The following is a 25927-nucleotide window of genomic DNA, read 5'->3' as shown; positions in this document are numbered from 1 at the left end:
GGCCGGTGACAGAGAACAGTGTGAGATCGAAACCGCAGCAATGAACAGTCCTCTGAACAAGAAGACAAGTGACAAGAAGATATGTCAATGTTCAACGTTTCAATGTCGTTGGTCGTTGGAGTCGAGGGGCAGAATGAACGGCAGCTGAGGCCACGGGGTCAGTTTTTTGGCTTTTCACCGCCATGGAGTTGCAGACCTCTGATTGGTCAAGACCCTTAGCCTCACTAGCCGCTTTTGGCTGCGTCCTTCACTCACTCATTCCACTTTCAACCCCCTGAACACACGCACACACGCTTCTCGATGGTACAATAAAGGCGGTGAAGGTGCTGGAGGCGCACGAGGCGCTGAAGATTGTTCTGGCCCCGTGTCTCTTTTACCTCGGAATGCTTCATGTACGCCAGCCCTCTGGGCACGTGGATCAATTAAAATTCAACCAAATTTTTTTTACTTGGTACAGGCCATAGCCTCGACACAGCATCTCCCCCTCCATTGACTTCATCCGAGTACCTCGTACTCGACAACTACCTGCAATAGCATCGTACAGATCGTTCCCACCCATCCCGACAAGAGTGTCCGTGTCGCCTTCACACACGCTCTTTCTTAATGTCCTCCTCTGTCAACTCTCGATGGACACCAGTTTGAGCCACACCACCAGTCAAGGCTGCTGTTCCAACCTCCTTCAAAAACCCGAGGCTCGAGGTTTCCTTCTTCCAATACACAATGTACTTGCTCTTGATCTCGATCAGACTCATGCGCGGATCTTTCCATGTCCCGTCGTGCACACCGTCCTTCAAGTCCCCGAACCAAGCACTGACTGTTGAGCTGTAGAGCTCCTTGATCCTCGGATCGTCGTTGCTGGCTGTCGTCGCGGTGCCACTGATGGAGATCCAGTCCTGGGTCTTGCTGTCTTGAATAGTAATCTGCACCTCCTTGTTCTTGTCCAGGTCTTGGAATTTCTGCGAGTCTTTGTTTGCGAGGTACAGGATATCCGGCCCGGAGCGTTTGGCCACAGCCATCGACCGGCCAACGGGGCCAACTCCCTCGCGGTACGTGTTTAGCATGCTCGTCTGTTTACTGTCAATGAGCTCGTAGAGTTCTTTCCACTGGTCGGCTTTAGGAGTCTGATCGTCATATTGTTTTGCAACCGAGGGATCGATCCCAGATTGGACTTCTTTGGGGTCTAGTGCTTCGGGCATCTTGAGTCGTGCCGTTACGCAGATGTGTCGAACCTGAGGCTGAAGCACAGAAAGGCGCCTTAATGCAAAGGAGGGAGGCAGGTATTTCGAGATTTGGGATGTTGAGAGTAACCGGCATGCACTCAAAGCTGGAGGCATTGCAGATGCACAGAAGTTCAGTATCACCAGACATGTTTATTTCAATTGCTTATCCATGAAATCATCATGACTTACCTCAACCATGTCATCGATGTGCTTCTAGTGGTTCTGCAGCCGTTTTCCGGTCCACCTCTGACCAACGAAACGGGCCTCTCCACGTCGTTTCCCAACCGTCAACGCTGCTTCAACATGCATCATGGTAGTGGGCTTCTGATCGGTTTCTCAGTGGATGGCTGAATCAAGAGGGGGTGGAAAGTGGTGACGACAGCAAAGCATCAGGCTGAGATCATGAAGTTTGCCAAGTCTCGAGGGTCGGCTTTCGGGCTAGTCACGATCCGGCTGTTAGAAAACACTCTAGACTCGTACAAGACCAAGAAAGAATCGGTATCAGACATCCGTAGAGAATGAAATGAACAGGAGCATCCAGGTGAAATATGTCTCCGGATCCGATAGCTGGTACTATTTTGGAAGGACAGGGCAATTTTGTGACAACATGTAACCTATATATGACTTTGAAAACCATTGAAAATGTTTCATTTAACTCAATGCTTTTCTACAGAAGACCAAATGATAATCACGCGATTTGTATGTATCCAAGCATATACATACCCGGCACCCACTGAGTGCCAGGGGGGCCGTCCTCCCCCAGCATTTTTCGAGTGATAGCCTTACCGACCGCCAATCTGCTTCTTTGACACGGGAGGGATCCAACAGAGTACGACGTTGATGGTGATGGTGACGACGCCGATGATCCAAAACGACTTTCCGTAGTCGGTCTTTTCATAGCGAAAGACGATGGCGAAGATGATGCCACCGAGATTTCCCATGGCGCCGGTCATTCCAGACACGACGCCATTTGCGTGAGGACTGACGTGTGGCACTAGAGCAAAGTTGGCTCCGTTGCCCGCTTCCAAGAAGAAAGCCATGCCGGCGATGAGACCGAACATTGCTTTTGTATCGTGGGGATCAAGGATCCCAATTACAATGAGAAACACGCCGGTGATGATCCCCAGAGCATGAATCCAGATCTTCTTCACCCAAACGTTGGGACAGCGCTTGAAAAGGAGGTCCGCAAAAATACCTCCACTGGGGCGATAGACGACATTTAGCAAGCCAAACATAGCGGCCCATTGCCCAGATGTGGTCTGCCCAAGCTGCTTGAAGTTTTTCTGATAATACGTTCCAAGGATCGAGTTGATTGCCAGTTCGCCGCCAAAAGAGCAGAAGTAACAGAGGGCGAGGACAAGGGTCTGAGGAGCGAACATGGCTTTAAGGACTTCCTTGGGTGTAGGCTTCACAACAACCTCGCCACGAGCTGTGTCGATCATTTGCTGTTCGGTCATTTGAGCTTCGTGGTCGGCGCATATGGATATTTCCCGCTTGGCACTGGCATCGTAAAATGTCTTCTCCCCTGCTGGCGGATTGACGAAGCCTGATGAAACCGAGGCAGGATTATCTGCAATACTGGCACTGGGTGTCTCAACAATGGTTGCGTGAAGACCATGAGCCGCGAGGTGAATCTCAGCAGCACTGTGGCGCTCGCTCCATTTACCAGTTGGTGTATCCTCGCAGAGCACAAGCAGACCGAAAGCAACAGCCATGATGATAACGCCGGGAGCAACAAACGTCACCCGCCATGCTATGTGAGGAGTCAAGCCATTACCAACGAGAGAGTCGTAGATGGAGGGCATCAGAAAATAGGTCACACCACCACCCGCATTACCCAGGCCAGCTGTGAAGGCATTGGCAGTGCCTACTACATTCTTGTCAACTGCACAATTTGTTAGCTCGTATTCCGATCTGTCTTGAGGCATTCGATGGCTGTTTTGTAGAAGCAGCCAGAGCGGTCGACTAGGAATGGATTACTCACAAAAGCCAGTGCTCCATACTTGACACGGAACGAAGCTTCCACCGAGAATGCCAACGAAGAAACGAACAGCAAAAAGCTGGTTCTTGGTATATGCAGTTCCAGCCAAGAATGTAGGGATGGCGCCAATAGCTAGGCATCCGGTGAATGTCCAGCGAGGACCAAAATGGTCGCAGCATGGGCCTGCGATTATTCGGACGAGCAAAGTCGCAGACAGGGCGATGATGTTAGAATTCGCAACGTCGGTCTTGGTCAAATGGAGATCCTTTTGGATGGTATCGTGCAACTATTGCCTGTCAGCTAATGTCACTGGCATGTAGACGATGTTTGCGAGCTGCTTACCAGAGGAGGAAAGGCGTACCAGGCGAAGAAGGCAACGAAAAAAGAGAACCAAGAGAAGAAGAATACTCTTCCATACATGTTGATTGGATTGAGGAATGGAATAGCACGGGCCTTGTACGTGATGGGGTTGACCTCAGGACCCCGAAAAGGTAGGCCGAAGTCAATGCCCATCATACTTGCGATCGTGGCGAACGGCCCAGGATCTGTTTGATTCAAGATTGTCCTGACTTCGTTTTTTCAACGCCGAATCCTGGATGTGAACACATATTGTCCGAAGGAAACAGTCTGAGAAAACATAAAATCTTTATGAAAGAGGTGACTTGAACCCACGTCACTCATGCACTTTGAAACCTGATATGGCGTTTTGTTGTCTTTCTCCGGGGACAAGGTATAGATGCACTTTGAGACCACACATACTCTGAAATAGTATATCCGCGGCAGATCGCTCACAGAGATCGAGTCAATTGGGCAAATTAGGACCCTGGTTCACAAAAGTCACCTCTGAACCAGGCCAGATATTTGCTGATACCGGAGTTAAATTGACTCCAGTCAATTGATGACGAGCTCCGAGGCGTTGGCCAAGTCCAAAATATGTTCAAATAGATGGACGTACTCAGTACAAGGGTCATCCCACCTTGTCAACTCGCCTCGGAAGTGCTTCTGCTGTTTATCACGAGGAGTGTTCCTGTCTGCAATGGTTTACGCCTGGTCAAATGTGATTTTGGTAAAAACCACATCAACGCTTCCGAGGACTGTTCTTTAACTCAAATCCTTCCTGGTGAATGTGGGCAAGGGACATGCCTAACTCCAATGCACAAAGTAGATTGTCAATCCAACCCCACAGATTGATGGACGAGATAAATGGTATTTGTCGATCTTTTGCGGCATGCAATGCGCCCTGTTTTGCGCGGAGATGTTATGATGTCTTTCCTTGGGTACTATCCTTGTGGTGCGTCCACGTTCGATAACAAGGGGAGGCTCAGATGCGTCAATCTTGGTACGAGTCTCTTGAGCTGCTGTTCGAAGCGTAAGGCATGAGGTTTGTGGTTGGACGAGGCTTATCTGAAGCATGTGCGCATTGGACCAACTTGGTGGATCCTGCTTATCAGACCAGCCGCTTCCATTGTACAACTAGCGTCTTCAACGCTCTCTCGACCTTGCTACTCGCATGGCATTATGATAAGAGTCCGATAATGTGTGAGTGTCTAGAACATTGCACCGTCTCCGCGGGGATAGCTTGTCAGATAACCGACCTCTAAAGTCAAGATCGCCTGGCGCTGAAGCTTCTCAATACCACATTGAATGGGATGTAGACGAACGTGGCGGCTCCGTGGTTCACCTACGGAGACTCCCAATGTTTGCTAGCAGCTTATAAATCCCCAGGCGTTTTGACTGTATTGTCGCAAGGGATAGGTGTTATTATTGGAAGTTGTCGAATTCAAAGAGGGAGGAAAATGTGGTTGAGAAAACGCTTGCTTGTCTGGTAACGATAACCAATGAGATGCGAACATTGTGGGACGGAAAGAGAACTGAGCGGCTAGTCCACTTCGGGGGATTCATTCTTGGCATCAACTTATCCTCTTGCCTCTACATACCAGTTTGATGCTTCGATGGATGATCTGAGGGTATTATATGAGAGATCTATTCGAGCGATTTGATCATCAGTGGCCCTTTCCCGGATGCCAGCATCCTTGAGCAACATCTCGGCGTCAGGTTATATCCTAATTCAAGCCTGTCACGATATCTTATGTCAAATGCACACTAGGACTCCTTTTGCTCTAGGACTTCACAAATCCAGCGTTCTTGGTAGTCCTTCGGCGGCGGGAGAGGGGATACTACTCAGACAACACCAAGCAACATCATCTCCTCGCGCAGCAACAAGAGCCCAACACAACCTCTCATGACTGACGAATACTAAGCCGATAGTTTGAACGAGTGATTGGAACAGCGCGTATTCTGAGGGCCTCATGAAGAAGGGCGTCTACCAAGACAACTGGTGTTCTCTTCCGCAGAGGAGACAAATCAACATGGCATTTTCATTTTCCAAACCCTGCGAAGCAAACTAGTTCTCTCGCCTCTCTCTGATGCAAATACCATTCATATCCTCCAGAAATGGGAGTAGCATAGGACCACGGCGCCGGTGTGCCCTCCACCGAGCCCCTGTGAAGAGACGTCCAGTTTCACCGATCCCTTTTCTTTGCGTTACATAACCTATGTATGAATACAATGATGAGAAGCCCTCTGGGCTGAGCTGCCTTTGCCCTGAGTTGAGCCACCAGCGTCGACCCCATGTTGACGACGACAATCAGGAGAACTTCATAACAGTGACAGGAAAGGAAGTTTCAAGACGCTGTTGCGAACTTCTTTTTCCTCGCCTCGGCGGCAGCACGGTCCGCATCCGTAGAAAACACGCCTGATTGCTTAGGAATCCCAGAAGGCTTCTCTCCCGGTCTCCGTCGTGAGTTGTCCCTTCCACCTCTTCCTCGGAATCTTCCACCACGGCCTCCTCCTCCTCGGCCTCCTCGGCCCCCAAAGCTCTTTCGCAGACCAGGATCGTCCATGGTGCCGCTCTCTTCAGTCCTGCCTCGTTTCCTCGAACCACGCTCGCGCTCTTCAGGTAAGGCTTCGTCCAACTTTCCCACAGCCGTCTGACCAGTTCCAAAGCGTCGCGCGCGTTCCAGAGCTCTCTGAGCCTCACCATCTGCGGTGTCTGCTCCTGTTTCACCATTTGTAGGGGCTGCGCTGGTACCGAATCTCTCAGCACGAGCCTTGCGCTTGGCCATCTCGGAGTCAAGATCTGATTGCGGTAGGTTCAGGGCGTAGGAAGTAGAATTGGCTAGTGCTGTGTCGGTATTTGCGGACGGAGAGTCTTTCTCATCGACACTTTCAGTTACTGCTGCGGGTTCCGCGACTGCAGGTTCCTCAGATGTAGGTTCTGGCACTGCGGCCGTGGTGGGTTCTGGCGCTGGGGCAGGCTGCGTGGTGGACGTTTCTACTGGAGGCGCATTCTCGGTTTCTGCGCGCAAGTCAGTCAAAACATGCCAACGGCGCTGCGCCATTGAGCCCAAGGAAGCGCAGAATGGCAGCAGAAGAGAACTGCACCAGCTGGCACCTCCTCGAGTGGTGAACACATACCATTTTCTTGAGCTGCTTTGTCTGCTTCGTTCAGCCTGGCAATAAGATCTGCCTTCTTTCCTGAATGTGGCAGGCTCCGCGATTTAAGGATCTCTATCAGCTCAACCACCGTCTTCTTAGAGTAGTCGACCATGGTCACGGTGCGGTAAGGAATCTGAAGAGCAGGAGACGCGCCACTGGCGCTGAACAAGGCGCAAGATCAGGTCGCAATGCAGGTAACGGTTGAATGAGTGAGCTCGTAATAGAGCCTCAAGCGATCAATATGAGATGCATCAATCCGAAAATCTGAACTGTAACTGTGTTCACCAGGCGCAGCGCGTTCGCAGGGCGACCAGAGCGACGCACTTGGGCACTCGAGCCATTGACGAATGTGGGTACGGGGCATATCTGGCTGCTTTAATGTTTGTTCGTCCACGTCATTTTCCATTTCCTCCCAACTTCCCCCCTATTCTTCACCCTGGCCAGCCGGCTTTAAGTCTATGGACAATCTCATGTTGTTTCTGCTCGCAAGATCTGGGAATCATTTTGGAGTCTACAACATTAAACCGGTCTAGAGCAACAGCCACCTAAACGTATTGGACTGCATCTGCCCGTAGTTCACGAGCGGTCAAGGCCGCCGGTCTTGTCAAGATCCTACAGAGGCTCCCTGCCTGCAAAGTCCCAGGGTAAGGGACTTTGGGCATCCACTGATGTGTCCACGTGTGACAGGGAACTCTGGCCTTGAACAATTACCGCGACCATGGTTACCAAACTCGTCCAAGACCACCTGCAATATGCCGAAGATTGAATGACCCTTTCGAACCATGCTTGACATAGACGTCAGACTTTATATGCCAGAAGTCCTTGAGGGCACATCCTCTATCGTAGGATGGGCAATCAAAATCTCTGTATCCAACAGGGCCGATATCGACTGTCATGCAGAAACGCCGCACTGCTAGGCGATCAAACTCTTCTCTTTCTCACCACCTCTCATGTTTGTATATGGTCAACTAGGTAAAGCATGTTAAATCCACACAACCAACAATCAGGCGCAACAACTGCACAGTCTCATCCTCTCGCTCATTGGTTTCCTTGACCTGCCTAGGAACACTCAACTTACCGTTCATGTCTCTGTGAACTAGCATTGTCGTCGACATGCTCCAGTCCATCTGGACATGTCACTTCCAGTCCTCAGGTCAGCGAAGAGGGTAGAACAGCTGATACCATGACTAAAGCTGGATACCCTTCTCGCACCAATGGCACGCACAATTCTGGTGCTGATTTTGTTACGAGTAGGGCGTTTTGCTGCTAGCTGTGGTTTGCTCGGCCATTACTGAGGCCCTCCTTTTCGTTCTCACCTGAACCAATCCTCCTCCGTTTCTCCGTCATTCCAGCAAGGACCGAGAGATTCTATCAGCAGGCCACGGGACAAGTGCTGGAGATGTATGAATGGCGGGTCTGATGTCCCATGTTTCCCTGGACCCGCTAGCCAGCAACTCTCAGTTGGTTGGACCACGTCGACCGACTCGTCCCGCAAAGATTCACATGAGAATGAAGTCGTCAACAGTTTTGACACAACGTCTTTTGATAAGTGGTGGTTGCGACGGGAAAGAATGTTTCATCGATGATTGGCTGAGGGAATCCTACAGGACGGGGTGTTGTTCTGGCTCTAATCTGTCAATTGGAGTGGTGTGCAAGCACGTTGGCCTAGACCGAGAATAAACACTAATCTGTCTGTACCCGCGCCGAAAATCTTGTATTGGGTGTAGTAGTACGTTGTCTGACATCCCGATTTGAGAAAACCTCGTGGCTCTTTACGGATTTGGGTTGGACAAAACGTACCAATCGTGGTCCGTTTTGGGCAATGAAAGAGAACCGAGCACAAAGACTACGTTTCTCTCTGTGAGAATACGGCCTCCAACAGAAGCTACCAAGATTATTATTATCAGATCTTAGCCTTGTTTTCAGCCTCAGGTTCAGCTGGCACGGTCCCCGGCGGGCGGGCCCAAGGCTGAAGTCGACCCCAAAACGTTCCGCCATACCAAATCGGGCTGGTAGTGTTGCCAACGCATCAACGCACCACAATTTTCTCTTTTCCCCTCAAGGGCTGGCTAGGTATCCAAAGTCAGAAGAGATGCTCGAAGAAGGTTAACACGGAGAGTGACTGAGGGCCACTCGTTTAGGAATTGGTTTGTTTCATCTTAGCAAAGAATTGACATAATCCACTGCAGCATGGCCGAGTGAGGCATATCTTTGTCTGTCCCAAGCTGACCGAACCTAGACGGCGCACGCACTGATAACCTACGGATGTGTATCAGATGTATACCACTAGCAGTTCTCCGAACTTTGAAACAGCCAGCCACCCAACCTGGTATATCGATGTCTGAAAGGAGGTTCGCTTTATTTGAAGGCCATGATTGGCATGTCCTATTGGGTAGTGCCGTCGCGTGCTTCTACGGCCCGATACCTTTCAAGACTCCCCTTGGACCACACTTCCCCCTTGGTATAGCTGCCGCGATCAAATACGGGGGCTTTATCCGAGAGAAGGATCCATGGTTGCTTCTCAGAAGCCCAGATGTGAGCGTTTGGCGGGAGTAGGTCTGGGTTGTCCAAGGTCCCCACACGAACAATGCGGATGCCCTCCTTTACATTGGCTGTGTTATCGAGGTAAACACTCCATACAGCAATCTTGCATCTTGGGCAACGTGCGATATTCTGCCCAGCGCCACTTTCGCTCGGCACGGTGATCCATTCAGGTTCATTCTTCAGGAGTTTCAGTCGGTCGGTTTCAATCATGGCGTTGAGTGCAAAGGAAGCCCCAGTCTCTCTTTGACACCATCGACAGCTGTGCCGTTTCAGCCGGGGACAACTCGCAAGACGTGATATGTTCTGACACTCACTGGCAACAGTGAACAATCATCGGTTCTGTCCGTAGTGAGTAACGCACTTCCCCACAGTCACAACCTCCTTCGACGGGGAACACAACTCCTTGCGGCGCCATGGCGGGAGTTGGAGGGATTGATGGTTTACGGGGATATTGAGAGGAAAGCACTGAATTTGATAGGTCTTGATCGGTTCAGGGGCTTTGGATCACACACACTCTCCACTGGGAAGCTACGAAGCTCAAAAATTAGGAAAGGGAAGTCTTTGGCACGCAAAAACCTTACACAAGGTGGCCATGTCTCCAACCCAGCCAAACCCCAACTCCATCCCGCGTATCAGGTGATCGGATACACCTGCTCATAGTCGAGAGTGCAGGGATAATACCGTGTCCACTGGCCTTGATCGGAGATTTTGCACCAACGGAAAGCATGAAAACCTCCACAAGGAACGTGGTGGGCACGCGGGCGGGATTCGCCGGACACCCCTCTGGAGCATATCCTGCCAAACGTCCTGGGTCTCAAGATCAGCCACAAGCAGAGATATTTGCCCATCTCTAGATGATAATTGGTCGCGAGGTAAGAAAAATAGCGGATGCGCGAGGGAGAATCAGGTAAAAAGAAGTCTGGAAGATTCGAGTTCGGAGGATTTTGTAAGCCATCGCTTGACGAGTAGCAGGGCTGGTAGAGCGTGCGCCATCCACAACGTCCTAAGGCATGCAGAGCGCTAAAGGAGTTGCTTGCTGCATTGTTGACCTGCAGGAACACGTTAGAGAACTGTGACTCCATGCAGGAGTTGCAGTGATGAACATGCTCTCAAACCATTACCGAATCAGCCACATTGCCACACAAGCCGGATGCGTTTCATGTGGTGTTGGAAGATCAACAGCAGTGTGGTAAAGCCATGCACGTTGCCGTCATCTTCCGTGGTGGTGACATTGTCCTTGACCACATTCGCCATGATGAAGATTGAGTCTTGCACAAAGTCGTACGAGTCTGGGTCGATCGTAATGGGGCGCACACGGAAGGTCCAAGGCCTTAGTTGACAGTACGAGGCGTATGTCAGTCTTGTCAATACCTCACCCGACCTGCGTGTTTGAGGCTTTTTTCTTGAGAAGCGCAGATTGTCTTAATCAGAGGCTTGTTCTGGCATAGAAAGGCCGTTCAAGCAAGCCTTCGCAATATCAGAGGACAGGACGAAAACGACGGTGCGCTCTCCAGCACGGACGGGGCTCTGGCAGTGGCCCGAGCCTCGGTACAGTGGGGAGACGGGGCACCTATCCAGAGCGCAGAGAGAGACATGACTTTAGGGCTAATGGGCTATGCAGAAGGCTAGCTGGGCACCTACGGAAGTAGCTCATTCAGCCCGCAGTGTTGCCACCACCCGTAGGAAGGACCCCCCAAGTGGCCGCCCCAATGACTCGGCTTTGTCCGTAGGTACCTACTGGTACGAGTATGCGTCACCCCCACTTTCGTGGCCGCTCTTCGACTCTCAAACCCCGTCAACTGGTTCTCATCCTTTTCGCAACTTTTGCCCACCGGCCTCTTTGCTGGTTTCAGCAAAGGTACTTCCCCCCTGCTGGATCAGATTTTACTCCATTGTGACAATACGAGGTCGCCAGTCACTTGTGAGCTGCTTCCAAGCAGTCAATTCTCGACCGGCGCAGATCCAAGCGTCGCCACATGATGGACCTCCAGAATTCCCACTTCGCGACCTTGATGACAGCCTGGCATCGGCCTCGCCTGTGGGAACCTTGAATTCTGCCTATGATGCGGCTATCCTCGCACATGCCACCCACATTGGTCGTCATACCAATGCACATGACCTCGTCAAAGCACCACGCACGACATCTAGCGAGTCACGCTTGCGCATGCCTGCTCGTCCATTTGATCGGTACATACGAAGTACCGAGTACACAGTCTCAAGTCGTTTTCCGGGTTTGACTCCTGGGACGGTTTCCCCACGAGGCCTAGAGTGCATTTGATCGTATTTGCCCAGGCATGTCAGCCGCAACCCTGGTCCGGCTTCTCCAAGACTGCGCGGGAGGACCCATGATGGAGACCCGTCCCAGATATAAGACCTATCAGCAGCAAAAGATGGCCTTGGACTTGGACAGCCCCAAGGTCTCTTGACGCCTTACAACCAGAACACAGTTGACTCTAGGTGATGGACACGAGTTACCCGCGGTCCAGTTGGTGGGCCACCCCGCCCCGTTGGATAGCTTGGAAGGCCGTGCATGGTGGAAAATCCCTCTGATCATGAAGCAAGCCATCAGCATCAGCCATCTGGAGCGAGCGAGCGTCCCTTTAACGCTGGGCCAGCGTCCTTTCGTTTTGTGCCCCAACTAACTCAATTCGCTTGTGCCGCTTTCTCTGTCGTTACAAGATGCTTGTAAGATCCGCCTGGTCTCATGCTGCCGTTTTCCCTCTCGGGCCGTTTATCATCCCAGAAAAAGGACCTTGCCTCCCATTCCGATTTCCATTCTCTTACCCTTCTCACTGGACTTCTACTTGTACATAGTACACGCGTCCTCTTGTGTGAACGGCACCAGGATCATCGTCTGCCGTATCACGTGCTGCAGTTGTGGCTACTATTTTTTGCTCTCGGCGTGGCCGATCAGGCTATACAGGCCTCTGTGGCGTATCCTATCGATCAAGATTTCCCACTTCTATCCTATTCCCGCACGGCCACTCAACAAGACTCTGAGCATTCATCACACTGTCTCGGGTATGAAAGGCTTGTGCGACATATGCTTTGAGTCATTCTGAGAAGAATTATCGACGAAATCCACCTTTGAGTTCCTGCCACTTCGTCTGTATACCTCCAACAAGAAGATCTGCTCTTACGCTGCGCCTAGACACCTACGAAAACGTGGCGGTTCAATGTCTGATCTTGATTGTTGATGGGAACGGAATGAGTCAACGTGCTCAGCATCATTGTGTGCAATCAGGGAGGCCGGCAAGGAGGTTCCCAATCGATACAGGATATGTCACACAGAAATCCAACGTATGACACCCAATATGGTGTTTCCAGAACCAGAGATGCTACCGTGCCACGAACCACCAGAACACCTAGTTCTCGTCATGGGGGGCGTCATCCCGACTTGACACGATCGGCCACGAACACACGCCCAGCTTCGCGCTCACCTCCTCCAAATGAGTCTCCGGCGAGTCCAAGTGAAAAGCCTCGTCAAAGACCAACAGCCATCCCACGACCAGCAATAAGAAATCCTTCTCAGCGCTCTGTTGCCACTCTCAAGAGCACCAGCGCCTCTGTTGGAATGAGCAGGCCGACTACACGATCGGATTCAATGTCGCAGGAGGTTCCTTTGGTCATGGAATCGTACCCGGGATCACGATGGGAAGACGATGCCTCTGGTAATAGGAGAGTGGCTTACCCACCAGGTCTCTTGAGTGATGTCCAATCTTCTTTGGATGTTGATCAGGATGCGATCTTTGGCGTAGTGATGCCGAGAGCGAATTCATCTGTTCGCGCAGGCGAACTGCCACCTCGATTAATACCAGAGTTGCAAGCTCTTGCAGCTTCGTCAACAAGACAACAACAAGCCTTCAACAACAAATCTGCAAGCTCAATTAGCAGTCCATCAACTCGATTTTCCAATTCTCCGAGTCCATGGAGTGTGTCCACCACAACGACAACCCCTACATCCTGGTCTTCAGCATCTCCTGGTATTGTGCAGCAAGTTCCCGTGACAGGTCCTGCAAAGCGGTCTCAGACAGTCCCGTTTCCTGCTGCCAAGCGCGAAAAACCTCCCAAGATGCCGGCTCTCCCAGAGTCTCTTCCTCCACCGGTCGCAAGTGAATGGCTGGCAAGTTCCAAGGACTCGGTGAAGTCGTCCGGCAGGAAGAGAACACCCTTGAACACGCCAGCCCCTACCCCACCTCCAAGGTCTTCGTCCGCGAAACATTCACTAAGTAGGAGCAGCAGCAAAAGCGACAAGCAACGTGGGAGACCGGACCAGGAGCCTACACGTTCCTTGTCCGATTTAGAACGCAGCCCTTTGGCAGCTCGAGGCTACCCAGACCGGGTAAATGTTGGGCAATCCCTCCAGCACCGCCCGATTGTCCGTGCTCATGCCAATCTCCAGCAGTCTTTACATGACAAACCGCGCAGCGAAAACCGCCAAGGTGTAGACATCTTCGGTGATCAGAGAAATCGCGCACCTTCCACACGCCGACATCCAGATGTAACACAACAGAATCCCGAGACTCAATCTCGGCCGACTGAGTTTCCTAGAATACAGGAGATGGCCGCGGCAATGGAAGGTCGTCCAAAGACCCCTCCGGATCCGGACTTAGCAACGCAAAGCTCAACAGGTCGCGCAGGCAAATTCTCTCGCTTCGGACTGTTTGGTCGCCGAACCAAGTCTCCTGCGATCGAAGTCGAAAAATCCCCCCGCAAGCTGCAACGCAGAGGGCCTGCTGCTGGGACAGGCCACGAAGGATACGGAAAATATGGAAGAAGGGGCCGCAAGACATCTGAAGAGAGCAATTCAGCCAGAGGAAGCGAAAGTGAAAGATCCGTGAGCAGCACTAGAAGGATTCCTCTTTTCTCCTCCAAGGGCAAGGATAGCCGCAGTAGCAGCCGCCACAATCGAAGCAGCCAATCCGATCTGGACGACTTTGCGGCGAGTCGAATGAAACCCATCCCTATCATCGGTGGCTCTGGCAGTAGTATGAAGAGCATTTCGGGAACTCGACTTGACGCATACGAGAGCTCTTCTGCTCCACCTGCTAATGTTGTGGAGACATGGGGAACCGCATCGCAGTCGCAGACGTCTATTGGTCGACAGTCAGTCGAAGACAGTCCACAGAGAGCTCAGGAACGGCTATCAAGCCAGAATAGTGTTCCTACACTGGCACTGCGGCGATCACAACGCTTTGGCAATGATCCAGAGAGCTTCAATCTCCCAACATCAATTCGCACCGAAGGACTTTCGGCGCCATTGTATATCAACAGCCAAGACGACAGTCGTTCTTCAGCTTTTCCAACCTCGACACCTAGCACAACGACTGATCCCAGCCGAGGCGATACTGGACTCCAGAAATCGAAGGATAAGAAGACTCGGAAGCTTCGGTGGAACATCTTTCGAAAAAGAGGAACCGAACCAGAACCCGTGAGACGTGTCGGTGCAATTTCATCTTCGCCCGAGGAGATGCCAGTCAGCATATCCGCTATTCCTGTCTCTCGGCCTATGCCGTACTATGCCATGATGGATTCTGAGAGTGAAGTCAATCCACCTGAGTATGTTGGAGACTACCTTGCGCGAGTCGTTGATTCACCAGTGGTGAGTCCATTGATCGGCGGTTACGAAGCAGACTTTGCAGAAGATGAACCGCAAACATCCATACATGGGGACGACACCTTTTCCCGAACTGCACAAATGTCGTCCCCGCAAACGTTTTCGAGGTCGCCACCGGCAGTGCCGCAGCTGAGTCAGGCTGAGCACGTTTCGATTCAAACAGAGGAGCCGCCACAGAAACAGCCGCGCCTGATCCGAGTTGGAAGGATCCCACCCGTTGTACCGAGGAACGAGAGGCAGCATAAACCGAGTCGCGCCTCCTTTTCTCAACCATTTGTCAGGGATCCTCCCTCTGAGAGTCCATTCAATCCGTCGGAACCCTTCGACCCCCTGCTGTCTATGCCACTCCAGATCAGTACGGATGTACTACCAAGTAGACCATTCGCTGCAGTGGATGAAGCCACCAAACTTCCTAGTGCACCAGTGTTAGGAGAGACGGAGTTCCTGAGATTCCCGTCGAGGCAACCATCAGAAGTCTCTGCATCCAGCAGCTCCGAGGGAGTCTTAAGTATGCTTGGACCCCCTCTGATTCCAAGTATGCCTGCTGGTGGCATTTCTGGAAGACCTATTGCAGCTCAAGATGTCTATCCAACTGGCAGCCCCAGCCTCGATGATGTCTGGAATGAATACGACGATTTCATTGACCATGTCATGTCACCTTCTCGAAGCAGAAGAAGTGTAAAGGCTCTGGCACGGCGAGGTAAACCAGGACTGGTGGATCTCGAGTCTCTTCCGAGGCCGACCCCGTTGGACCAACACCCCGAGGACGAACGATCCGATCCTATCTTAGCAGAATTTCCCGTTCCTGGCATGAGAAGACCCGTCTACTCACAGACTCTGGCGACATCAGCTACCCCTCCAGTAGTCTTTCCACCACCAACAATGGCTGAACGCGTCGTAGGGGAGGATATTCGATTGCGCAGGTCCAGAATCGTCTCGGCCTTGCATCATTCAAGCGACCCTGTATCACCTTTCTCAATTCGCGATATACTAAGCGAGTACGAAAATCATTCAAGACAAAGCACTAAACTCTCGGAGCGCTTGAGCACATCTACGGCAAATCCCTCCCTCGAGCGTCTGACGGCAACAATCAGTGCACCTGAGCTGGCCCCAGAATCATCTCATCAAGAGAACGTTGCTCGTTTAGACGTTGTTGAACGAGGCAAGGACCCAGCGGCACAGTCAGAGCTGCACTACGCATCGCTCATGGTGTCAAAGTGGTTATCATTTGGACGAGTTCTATTCTCGCCTGCTCATGATGATATTCTGAAATCTCCAGAGCGTCACATCCTTGTCATTGACGGTCTAGGCAATGAAGATTGGTCGATATATTGTGCAGTGACTTATGAAGCGCAAAAGGCATATGTCCACGATCTCAAAGAGAAAGTTACACCCAAAGGAATGAAGACTTCGAAAGTGACCCAGCATGCACCAGACAATCATCGACGAGCCGAAATCCCGAGTTTCTACGAAAAGTTTCCTTTCCCACAGGATTTCTTCTCCGTGGTTGTCCTCCGCTTTCCTCCCGCAATGGCCGAAGCAAAGATGAAGAACATTGTTTCTGAATGCAGGCGGGTATTAGAACCAGGCGGCTATCTGGAACTAATGCTGCTAGATCTTGACATTGTCAACATGGGCGTGCAGACTCGGAGGGCTGTCCGAGAGCTCAAGTATCGAATGACGACGGCAGATAAACAAATCAGCCTGCGACCAATTATCGACAATGTCCAGAGCGTGTTAGGCTCACGACGTTTCACAAATATCAGCCGCTGCGTAGTAGGAGTACCTGTCGCAGGGCGTCCTTCAGGATCCTCCGATTCGTCGTCGTCATCGCGCTCAAGTCGAGGCTCGGACGGGTTACCAAAGCGAGGATCTGGTGACACACGTCCGGGAGATGCGTCTCCGCGAATGACATTCGGCCAAGGTCGCAGAGGAGCCAACCTCTCCCTGAACGACCTTCTTTCCGATCGTTCAGACAATGCGGATCTTCGTATCGGAAAGATCGTGTCGAGGACGGCACGAACATGGTGGCAGCATTGTTTTGAAGCCAGCGTCATTAGCGATGGCAACCTCGCCAGAAGCATATTCGCCGACAGAAATGTACTGGCGGAATGTAAAGGTCGGGGATCGAGCTTCAAGATGCTCATTGCATATGCTCAACGACCAACCGTCGAATCGTCACGTCGGCGAACAATGAGTGAGCCAGTGGTCCCAACGCTGGTCACAGCAGGGGGGAAGACACAGCATCCGCCATCACTCAGCAATCCACGCACAGCATGATTTTGGAACGAGCTAGACACCACGTTGAATTATTCTACACTATAGTTGCCCTGGCGGCGTTACGAACGAAGTACAGTGCACGAGACGACTTGCCCACGAAATGACACTGAAAAGAGAGTTGCATATGAATGATTTGTTCCGATGATACCCCTCTCACAGATACCGTCAGCAACTTCACGACTACTTGTTTATTTTTTGAGCGATTCGACGACTTGTTATGAGCGGAGGTCTGCAATCTCGTTGCATTTAAAGGATTCAGCGTGTAAGAGACGACAACGGCTACAGTGCCGACCAAAGAGTCCATATTGGCGCGAGCCAGCTGAAATAGATGATGAACGTCCGGGGGGCTAGGCCGCTGGTCGGCGCTGTCTGGACAGAGTTATAATGTAGACATAATAAGTATGTCATAATCCTACAAATACCCACATGCATGTGAATCAGTGTGCTTGTCTTGTAGTGAACTTGTGCCGTAGCTTGTTTGCTTGTCCATCGATGACAGGCGTACGAGGCTGAAACAGGGCGGCTGTGTGCATGTCTATACATAGCAAAACGGAAGCGCCGAGGTAATTGAATTCTCGATCTTTTGTGCGGTGTGCGGTGTGCGGTGTGCGGATTTTTGGCTAGTCACCGGACAGAGGCAAGAGCAAGGGGAAACGGGTTTGGCCAGTTACAAATGCCTGGTCTGGACGAAGCAACAGGCGAATGGCGGGGCATAACAGGCGCCCGGATCTTGCAGGGTCTGCGGACACAGAAGAGGTTTTTTTTGCTTTTCCTCTGCAGCAGTAGAGCCAGTTGTCCCCGATGTGTAACCCATAGCCAGGCACCGATATCCCTGGCATACTCCTTCTAGCCGCTCGTGGCAAATGATTTGCGTTTCACTGGAGTTTGGCCTGATGCGTAGAGGCGAGACTGAGGATCGTCGCTGGCGAGAACCAATACCAGTAAAATCCTAAAGGCGCTGCCTCTCATTTTCTGGGCCTGCCCTGGGTTCCCCGTTTCCTTGTCATGTCTTCTCGTTCCACATCTATTCCTCATCGTACTTCAGTCTCTTCGACAGCATCGACACACCATTCCCAAACCCAGTCACAGGCTTCCACTCAGCAGAGAACCCACCAACAACCTCAGAGGCTCACTGCGCAACAGCTCGCCGAACGAGTCATCTCGCCAGCCTCACTTTTATTCCCTGGCGGTACCCCGCCTTTCAGACGAGTAACCCAACCAGACCGACCACTACACACAGATATGGATCGGAGGCACCCTAGTTCATTCCAACAGCTGGAAAAGGTACGTTGACAAGTCCCGGTCTTCCCAGAAGGGAGTCGCCCTTGCTGACTCAAAACCTCAGCTCGGTGAGGGGACCTACGCCACTGTCTACAAGGGGCGAAACCGACAGACGGGTGAACTCGTTGCCCTCAAAGAAATCCACCTTGACTCCGAAGAAGGCACACCGTCGACTGCGATCCGAGAAATCAGTTTGATGAAGGAGCTCAAGCATGAAAACATTGTCACCCTGCACGATGTCATACACACGGAGAACAAGCTCATGCTGGTCTTCGAATACATGGACAAGGACTTGAAAAAGTATATGGACGCACGAGGGGATAGGGGCCAACTCGACCATGTCACCATCAAGAGATTCATGCAAGATCTACTCCGAGGCACTGCATTCTGTCACGAGAACCGAGTCCTACATCGCGACCTGAAGCCCCAAAACCTGTTGATAAACACCAAAGGCCAACTGAAGCTGGCGGATTTCGGCCTGGCAAGAGCATTTGGAATTCCAGTAAATACCTTTTCCAATGAGGTGGTCACACTGTGGTACAGAGCACCAGACGTGCTTTTGGGGTCGAGGACTTATAACACGAGCATCGACATTTGGTCTGCGGGCTGCATCATGGCCGAGATGTACACTGGCCGGCCTTTGTTTCCAGGGACGACGAATGAGGACCAACTACAAAAAATTTTCAGGCTGATGGGCACGCCGTCAGAGCGCACCTGGCCTGGCATCTCCCAACTCCCCGAGTACAAGAGCAACTTTCCATCTTACGCCACGCAATCGTTGGCAATTCTCTTGCCGCAGATTGATCAGTTAGGCCTTGATCTGCTGGGGAAGTTGCTGCAGCTCAGACCAGAGAACCGAATCAGCGCACAAGACGCCCTCAGGCATCCGTGGTTTTCGGATCTGCCAAACTACGCCGGACACGGTAGGACTCATGTTAGCTCAACAATGCAGCAACCCGGACAGCTGGGACATCAGGGCGGAGTTTCTGGAGGGTACGGTGCTCAGCCTGGATTGGTAGGCCCTGGAGGTGCATATTAAACCATTTGGGGATGAGAGACATATCGTTTGTCTGCATGAGCGAAATGAGAAACGTCGTGACGTTCTCCATGAACCTTTACTACTGAAAGCTGATCAACGTTGGGCGGGACGGTGGAAATGGGTTGAGGGAACACTGTTTGCGACTGTGATACCCTCGTCTCTTTGAGGAAGCATTCTTACAGATACGGCATTGAGGTTCGAGGCATCGGGATAGGTGCAACGCAGGCAGGAATCCCATTACTAGGCGCAGCAATTGGTAATATGAGTCTACGACTTGCAAGTTCTTATTATCTACGAGGTATACCGGATCTCATGTGTTGATCGTAGGGCTCTCGAGGCATTGGTGAATCGTTAAAGCAGCAGCAGCAACACCGGGGCCATTTGGGTGTCGGCGACGGAATCCCAATTTTTGGCTTTTTTGAGGTCCGCTGGATGACACTAGCGCTCCTTTCGGCCTCCCAACATACGAGCACCAGCTAAGCAGAACTCCCATCCACTTCTCTTCATCGGCCGCCCCATTGAATACGTTGCATCTCTTCTTCTCTCCTTTCACCCATTCAGAGATGCTGTCAAGAGCCTGTCTAAGAGGCTTCGGCCTGCAGTCGCTGCCAAAGAGACAAGCCTACCAGCTTGCTCGACGGAGCGTCACCACTGACGCCGCGAGCTCTCACGCAGAAAAGGACGATGTCCCGGAGGCAAGGCGCACCCTCTCCCTCTTCGGTTTCATTTGCGTCCGAGGAGAAACTGACACTCCCTCTGCAGGAAGATGATAAACCTTTCCCAGTCAAGCTCTCCGACGAGAGTTTCGAAACCTACAACCTCGATCCTCCCTCGTACACACTTGACACCACGAAAAAGGAGCTGAAACAGATGTACTATGACATGGTGGCAATACGGTGAGTCGGATGTGAGCAGAGAATGCTGCAAATGCACCTTCTGACACTCGCAATAGTCGTATGGAAATGGCGGCCGATAGACTGTACAAGGAGAAGAAGATTCGAGGATTCTGCCACTTGTCAACCGGTCAGGAAGCCGTTGCTGTGGGTATCGAACACGCAATCACCCGCCAGGATGCTATCATCACGGCTTACCGATGCCACGGCTTTGCGCTCATGCGTGGTGGCACCGTCAAATCCATCATTGGTGAACTCCTTGGGCGACGAGAGGGCATCGCCTACGGGAAAGGAGGTTCGATGCACATGTTCGCTCCAAATTTCTACGGTGGTAATGGCATTGTTGGAGCCCAAGTCCCTGTTGGTGCTGGTATCGCCTTTGCGCACCAGTACACTGGCAGTAAGACCGCTACCATCACTCTGTATGGCGACGGCGCTTCCAACCAGGGTCAAGTCTTTGAGGCTTTCAACATGGCCAAGCTGTGGAACCTTCCCGTTTTGTTTGGCTGCGAGAACAACAAATACGGTATGGGTACCTCGGCCGCTCGATCGTCCGCTTTGACCGAGTACTACAAGCGAGGACAATACATCCCCGGTCTGAAGATCAATGCGATGGACGTTCTCGCCGTCAAGGCCGCCGTTCAGTACGGCAAGGAATACACCGCCAGTGACAAGGGACCATTGGTGTTCGAATATGTCACGTACCGATATGGTGGCCATTCCATGTCAGACCCAGGTACAACCTACCGAACCAGAGAGGAAATTCAACGGATGCGATCAACCAATGACCCCATTGCAGGGCTCAAGCAGAAGATCCTGGACTGGGGAGTGTGCACAGAAGATGAGCTCAAGCAGATTGATAAAAAGGCGCGAGAGGATGTTGATGCAGAGGTTGCCGAGGCCGAAAAGATGCCACCTCCAGACCCGACGGAAAAGATTCTTTTCGAGGATATCTACGTCCGTGGAAGCGAGCCAGCTTACATTCGTGGTCGCACACCCGATGAGACATACTACTACTGATTGACCTATTCGATATCATTTTGGAGGGAAAGGTTGGGGGTCAAAAACGGGTTTTCTGAAGCAGTCGTGTATATTTAGCCTCGTAGTTTAACCCTGGGAAGGACGTTACCACAGATGGTCAGTGGTGCGACCACCGTTTGCTGTGGATCAATGGACTTGTTGCTAATCCGTCCCACGTACATAGATAATTGGTGGTTTCTTGTCCTTTTGCATATGCAGAGGCGTGCCGAGTAGATACCAAGTACGGAGCTTTGCTCGGCAGGAAGTAACGTGCATGATTGCAGGCGAAACTAACTTAGTAAGCAAGCGCAGGTGGAGTCGCTGGAGAGCTCCCAAGGTTGCCAGTTGGAGAGCCAGCCAGAGAACGATGATGCAAACCCGGAGAGCCAGACGGTTGGGCTGGTTAAGTTCGTCTATGAGGACACACCACTTGCTGGCTTCTCAGCTTCATCCATTCCGTCTCCCCCCCTCTACAGTCCGTGAAGAATATCACAGGCTCTTGTAATCTGTTTCCAATCCCTCCCTCTTGTACGACCTGCTTCCCTGTCAAAGGCCTGAACCATGGCGACCACAGCGAGCGAGTCGTCTCCCTTACTGCCCCAGCATACTTCCCCCAGCGAGTCGCCATCCCGTCCCGCTCTACGCAATCAACGGACTGTCACATTCAACCCTTTGACGTCTGTTAGTACCCAGTCTGGAGCCACCTCCTCCGCCGCTCTCCGACCCATCTCAAGTCCTTCGGCGGCCTTGACCGGTTCCAACCCAGCAGTTCGAGATCAGCCGCCTATGCTGAGTGCTTTCAACTCGAAACTGCGCAGAAGAAATAGCCACGGAGCCCCGCTACCGACCACGCAGCCGTTCACTCCGGCTCCAAGAGCGGGTGCCCAAAGGACTACCAAAACCACAGAGAAGCTAAAGATACTTCCAAATCCGGACATCGGTGACGAAGAACGAGATGAGGAGAGTGGCAGAGATGTATATTCACAGTTCACCCGGATCAAAGACCCTACGGCCAGGAGGGATGCTGCAAGGCTGGGGAAGGCGGATAGGGATCGATTACCTCGAGTCACTGCATACTGCATGGCACAGGGATACCGACTTGATGGGATCATGAAATTCATGAAATCGAGGTCAAGGACTAGAGGTGCCAACCCCAAGTTGTTCGACGAGTGTCTCTATAGCCCCTACGACTACGACTATGTGAAGAAGAACAAAGGAGGAGACCGGAGTTCAAGCCCAGTCGAGGAAAGGATCGCGAGAGTCATGGCTTCTCCGAGAATAAGTCCCAGGGAGAGACGGTTCTCGGACAGCGCCGTAGAGGTGGAAGATAACAACAAAATCAGAAGGGATCAACTCATCGACCTACAGGAAGAACTGGGTACCCAGACAGGTATTTCTGCAACAGCAGAAGATACGACGACAGATCTGACCGCCATTTCGAGCCACCTTTCCACCGACCTCCAGTCTGAAAGTGATGCGATGCGCCCGAGGGCGGACTCGGAATTTTCCACCACTGTCCACATACCCGAGATCTTTATCTTTGACTATGGCACTGTCGTCATTTGGGGCATGACGGTACAACAAGAGCAGAGATTTCTCCATGACATGTCCAAGTTCAGTGATGCTCCGTTGCCTACCGAATCCGTTCAAACCGAGAACTTCAATTTCTATTACACGAAGGAATACCAAGCACGGATTTATAACGACTTCATCTCCCTACGAGAGCCACGAAACCATATGATCAAGCTGGCCATTTCACACGCGCTGTCTCAATCCGTCAAGACGAGTCTGTTCGAGGATCTTGTCAGCGAGACCATCGAAACGACCGCACCGCTACCAGCACTTATCGCCCAAACCGGCAGTGTCAACTTGACCAGACGACAATTGAACATGCAAATCGGGGAACTATTTATCTTACGGATCAACATCCACTTGCAAGGCTCCGTGCTGGACTCTCCTGAGTTGATGTGGTCGGAACCTCATTTGGAACCCGTGTATGCGGCTGTGAGGAGTTACCTGGAAATTGAACAGCGTGTTGGGTTGTTGACAGAGCGTCTGGATGTTATTGCTGGTGAGTTTCCGGTGCAACAGTATTCTTGATGCTACATGTGAGGATTGCTAATCTGGGGCAGATCTACTTGCGGTCCTGAGAGAACAAGGCAGCAGGCGACATGGAGAAGTGCTGGAATGGATTGGTGAGCATCATTGAGCTGTTGAATGGCCTTTTGCTAACGAGCTATAGTTATCATTCTCATCGCCGCGGAAATCTTGGTCGCGTAAGTCTTCATTCGAATTGGTGTTTCACAAAAGCAGGACAGCTAACCCATTCCCTGCAGAGCTATCAACATTGTCGTCGACCTCTACGCTGGCATCGATTGAGAGATTCCTCTCCTGCCACGAATTCTTCCATCACGTCTTCCCAGCCTGAACCTTTTACTGCACAACCCCTAATTTCAACTTGACTTCTGTTATCGGCTGGAGAACTGATGATTGTTATGGACGTCTCTACCACTACCGGCGGATGGGGCGGAGACAAGCAGAGTTATATGCTCTCTCCTATCGCCGCCGCGACACACTTTCACCTTTGAAATCACCTGAAATGCAAAAGTCTTAGCTAGCGAGGGCGTTGGAGGAGTTGAAGATCCTCCGTCCACTTTGTGGATCTCCCGAGATCCCAGTCTCCGCAGGCACATGTATGCTTTGATCCCCTCTGAGTGTATGTTTAATCGATGTTGTTAAATCTGTACTGAACAGCTAGTGTGTGCGGCGATTAGTCCGGCGCTGGTGGATAGGGGAGTTACCTACAGACAGAAAGAACTCTTAGAAGACCTCGAGAGATTGAGATCATTGAAGGGGAACGAGTTGCCCTGTTCTCCACGGATCCAATATTGGGCCTTTGCATTTTTCCTATGCCTTTGCCTTTGCCATTGCCATTAGCCACTGGCCATTTTTCATATCTGTACGCGCTCTTGTGCCGGTTTCGACACGACATCGACATGGTATACATGGTACATGAAACATGGCGAAAGCATTCGATTGAGAAAAACACGATATGTATCACTCACTGGCAGGAACAAAGTGGTGGTGGTGGAGGGTGGATGGATGGATGGATGGATAGATGAATTTCCAAGCTGATTGATTGACTGGTGTGTGTGAGTGCGTCCACAAGGGATTGAAAGACGACATCTCGTATCTATGTACTCGTTCCTCGCTCCAGACGTATGTCTCGGAGCGTATCCATCCCTGCAGGACCTGGACAATCCCAATTGATTTCCCCCTTTCACCACCAAACGTGGTTCTCGTGCATAGGAAAACCCGCCCACCAACCCGCCATGCCCGCCGCCATCTATCTAAATTCCTCCGAGTCCTTTCCAAGGCTCTCCATCCAACGATGGCAATGACAACCACAACGACAATGTCCTGGTCCTGTTCCAACTGACCTGAACTGCCTCGACTGTGCCCTGCACATGTCCGGCCCACGCTGAGCTCAGCTCAACTCAAAATCCCCTTGACCCTGTGTCCATATCCCCTGTGCCCATACGGCTCTGCTCCTCCGGCAATGCGCTTTCCCATACCGTGCACCCCGCACAGTTGCTCGTTGTCCCTTTTGCACTGTCCGTCTCTCTCTCCACAGAGCCCAATGTTGGGTCTCCACCATCCTTGTCCTCCAGGCAAAGAGCTTTCCCATACCGTGCGTCCCGCTCAATGCTCCTTTTTTTTTTGGCTGTGGGCGATCCATGCTGAACCGAAGAGACCAAGTGACTTGAGTCCCTGATTGTGTTTGCTGATGCTGTCGGTTCTGGATGCAGTTTGTTCCTCCTGTCACTCGAGCTTTCCCATACCTTTGTCGTTGTCGTGGTTGTGGTTGACTTGACTTGACTGCCCGCTCGGTGATCTTTTTTTTGGGTGTCGTGCTATCCGTGTTTCTTTCTTTGCGCCCTCTTCCTTGGTGTTCCCATACCATCCTTTCCAAGACTTTGCAATCCATCCATACCCGGTACACTGACTGACAATGCAACACCACTCCAACACGTCCTTTCAAGCCAGGCTTGTTCAGAACCCTTGCTCACTCAAACAACTTTTTGTTGTTTTGCTATCTTTTGTGCTTGTGACGAATACACTTTGGCCTTTTTTTTGATAGCATGGCCTGTCTTTTTTTTTTGGATCGTGTGCCTTCCTTTATGGGCATGTTCTCTTTTTTTCGTTTTTTTTTTGGGTCTCAGGCTTTTGTGACTGCAACCTGGCCATGATGTTCCCACCACATCTGCACAGTGTGCAGAAGGGGAAAACCACACCTGTAAGAACTCAAAATCAGTTTCACATCAAGGTTGATTTCACTTCAAATTCACTTACCAAACCCCCACTGTCCAGATGCCACCACTGGTGCTCCCAAATCCATCACTCCGTCTGCCTGATGTGACAAGTTAGTGTTTTGGAAGTGAAGACATGGATGAGAAAATAAACTTACTTGTGTTTCTCTCGTGTGTGGGCGGAGAAAGGGGGAAGGGGGGATAAGGAGGAGGAGGAGGAGGAGGAGGAGGAGGAGGAGGAGGA

At 51.5% G+C, this 25927-nt stretch overlaps 8 protein-coding genes across 8 annotated transcripts; 4 read left to right on the top strand and 4 right to left on the bottom strand.

The window, feature by feature from the left end:
* Nucleotides 1–584: 584 nt before the first annotated feature.
* Nucleotides 585–1196, bottom strand: Z517_08297 (uncharacterized protein; the record flags this gene model as incomplete). The annotated part of the gene is made up of 1 exon (XM_013426815.1): nucleotides 585–1196. One exon carries the CDS (start codon nucleotides 1194–1196, stop codon nucleotides 585–587), a length of 612 nt encoding a protein of 203 aa, XP_013282269.1.
* Nucleotides 1197–2002: 806 nt separating this feature from the next.
* Z517_08296 (uncharacterized protein) lies at nucleotides 2003–3717 on the bottom strand (the record flags this gene model as incomplete). Its single annotated transcript, XM_013426814.1, has 3 exons — nucleotides 2003–3105; nucleotides 3205–3487; nucleotides 3544–3717. The coding sequence occupies 3 exons, from the start codon at nucleotides 3715–3717 to the stop codon at nucleotides 2003–2005; spliced, it is 1560 nt and encodes a 519-aa protein (XP_013282268.1).
* Nucleotides 3718–5885: 2168 nt separating this feature from the next.
* On the bottom strand, nucleotides 5886–6811 carry Z517_08295 (uncharacterized protein; the record flags this gene model as incomplete). Its single annotated transcript, XM_013426813.1, has 2 exons — nucleotides 5886–6559; nucleotides 6679–6811. 2 exons carry the CDS (start codon nucleotides 6809–6811, stop codon nucleotides 5886–5888), a joined length of 807 nt encoding a protein of 268 aa, XP_013282267.1.
* A 2273-nt stretch (nucleotides 6812–9084) lies between these two features.
* Z517_08294 (uncharacterized protein) lies at nucleotides 9085–9453 on the bottom strand (the record flags this gene model as incomplete). The annotated part of the gene is made up of 1 exon (XM_013426812.1): nucleotides 9085–9453. The coding sequence occupies one exon, from the start codon at nucleotides 9451–9453 to the stop codon at nucleotides 9085–9087; it is 369 nt and encodes a 122-aa protein (XP_013282266.1).
* A 3394-nt stretch (nucleotides 9454–12847) lies between these two features.
* Z517_08293 (uncharacterized protein) lies at nucleotides 12848–17140 on the top strand (the record flags this gene model as incomplete). The annotated part of the gene is made up of 1 exon (XM_013426811.1): nucleotides 12848–17140. The coding sequence occupies one exon, from the start codon at nucleotides 12848–12850 to the stop codon at nucleotides 17138–17140; it is 4293 nt and encodes a 1430-aa protein (XP_013282265.1).
* A 1242-nt stretch (nucleotides 17141–18382) lies between these two features.
* On the top strand, nucleotides 18383–19460 carry Z517_08292 (serine/threonine-protein kinase pef1; the record flags this gene model as incomplete). Its single annotated transcript, XM_013426810.1, has 2 exons — nucleotides 18383–18424; nucleotides 18486–19460. The coding sequence occupies 2 exons, from the start codon at nucleotides 18383–18385 to the stop codon at nucleotides 19458–19460; spliced, it is 1017 nt and encodes a 338-aa protein (XP_013282264.1).
* Nucleotides 19461–20144: 684 nt separating this feature from the next.
* Z517_08291 (pyruvate dehydrogenase (acetyl-transferring) E1 component, alpha subunit) lies at nucleotides 20145–21373 on the top strand (the record flags this gene model as incomplete). Its single annotated transcript, XM_013426809.1, has 2 exons — nucleotides 20145–20356; nucleotides 20413–21373. The coding sequence occupies 2 exons, from the start codon at nucleotides 20145–20147 to the stop codon at nucleotides 21371–21373; spliced, it is 1173 nt and encodes a 390-aa protein (XP_013282263.1).
* Nucleotides 21374–21934: 561 nt separating this feature from the next.
* Z517_08290 (uncharacterized protein) lies at nucleotides 21935–23752 on the top strand (the record flags this gene model as incomplete). The annotated part of the gene is made up of 4 exons (XM_013426808.1): nucleotides 21935–23444; nucleotides 23506–23568; nucleotides 23616–23649; nucleotides 23710–23752. The coding sequence occupies 4 exons, from the start codon at nucleotides 21935–21937 to the stop codon at nucleotides 23750–23752; spliced, it is 1650 nt and encodes a 549-aa protein (XP_013282262.1).
* Nucleotides 23753–25927: the final 2175 nt, after the last annotated feature.

This window comes from Fonsecaea pedrosoi, assembly GCF_000835455.1.
Source record: "Fonsecaea pedrosoi CBS 271.37 unplaced genomic scaffold supercont1.5, whole genome shotgun sequence".
In the NCBI taxonomy this organism is placed as follows: domain Eukaryota; kingdom Fungi; phylum Ascomycota; class Eurotiomycetes; order Chaetothyriales; family Herpotrichiellaceae; genus Fonsecaea; species Fonsecaea pedrosoi.
Note: the sequence above shows the minus strand (reverse complement) of the source record. Positions and strands in the feature narration are given on the sequence as shown.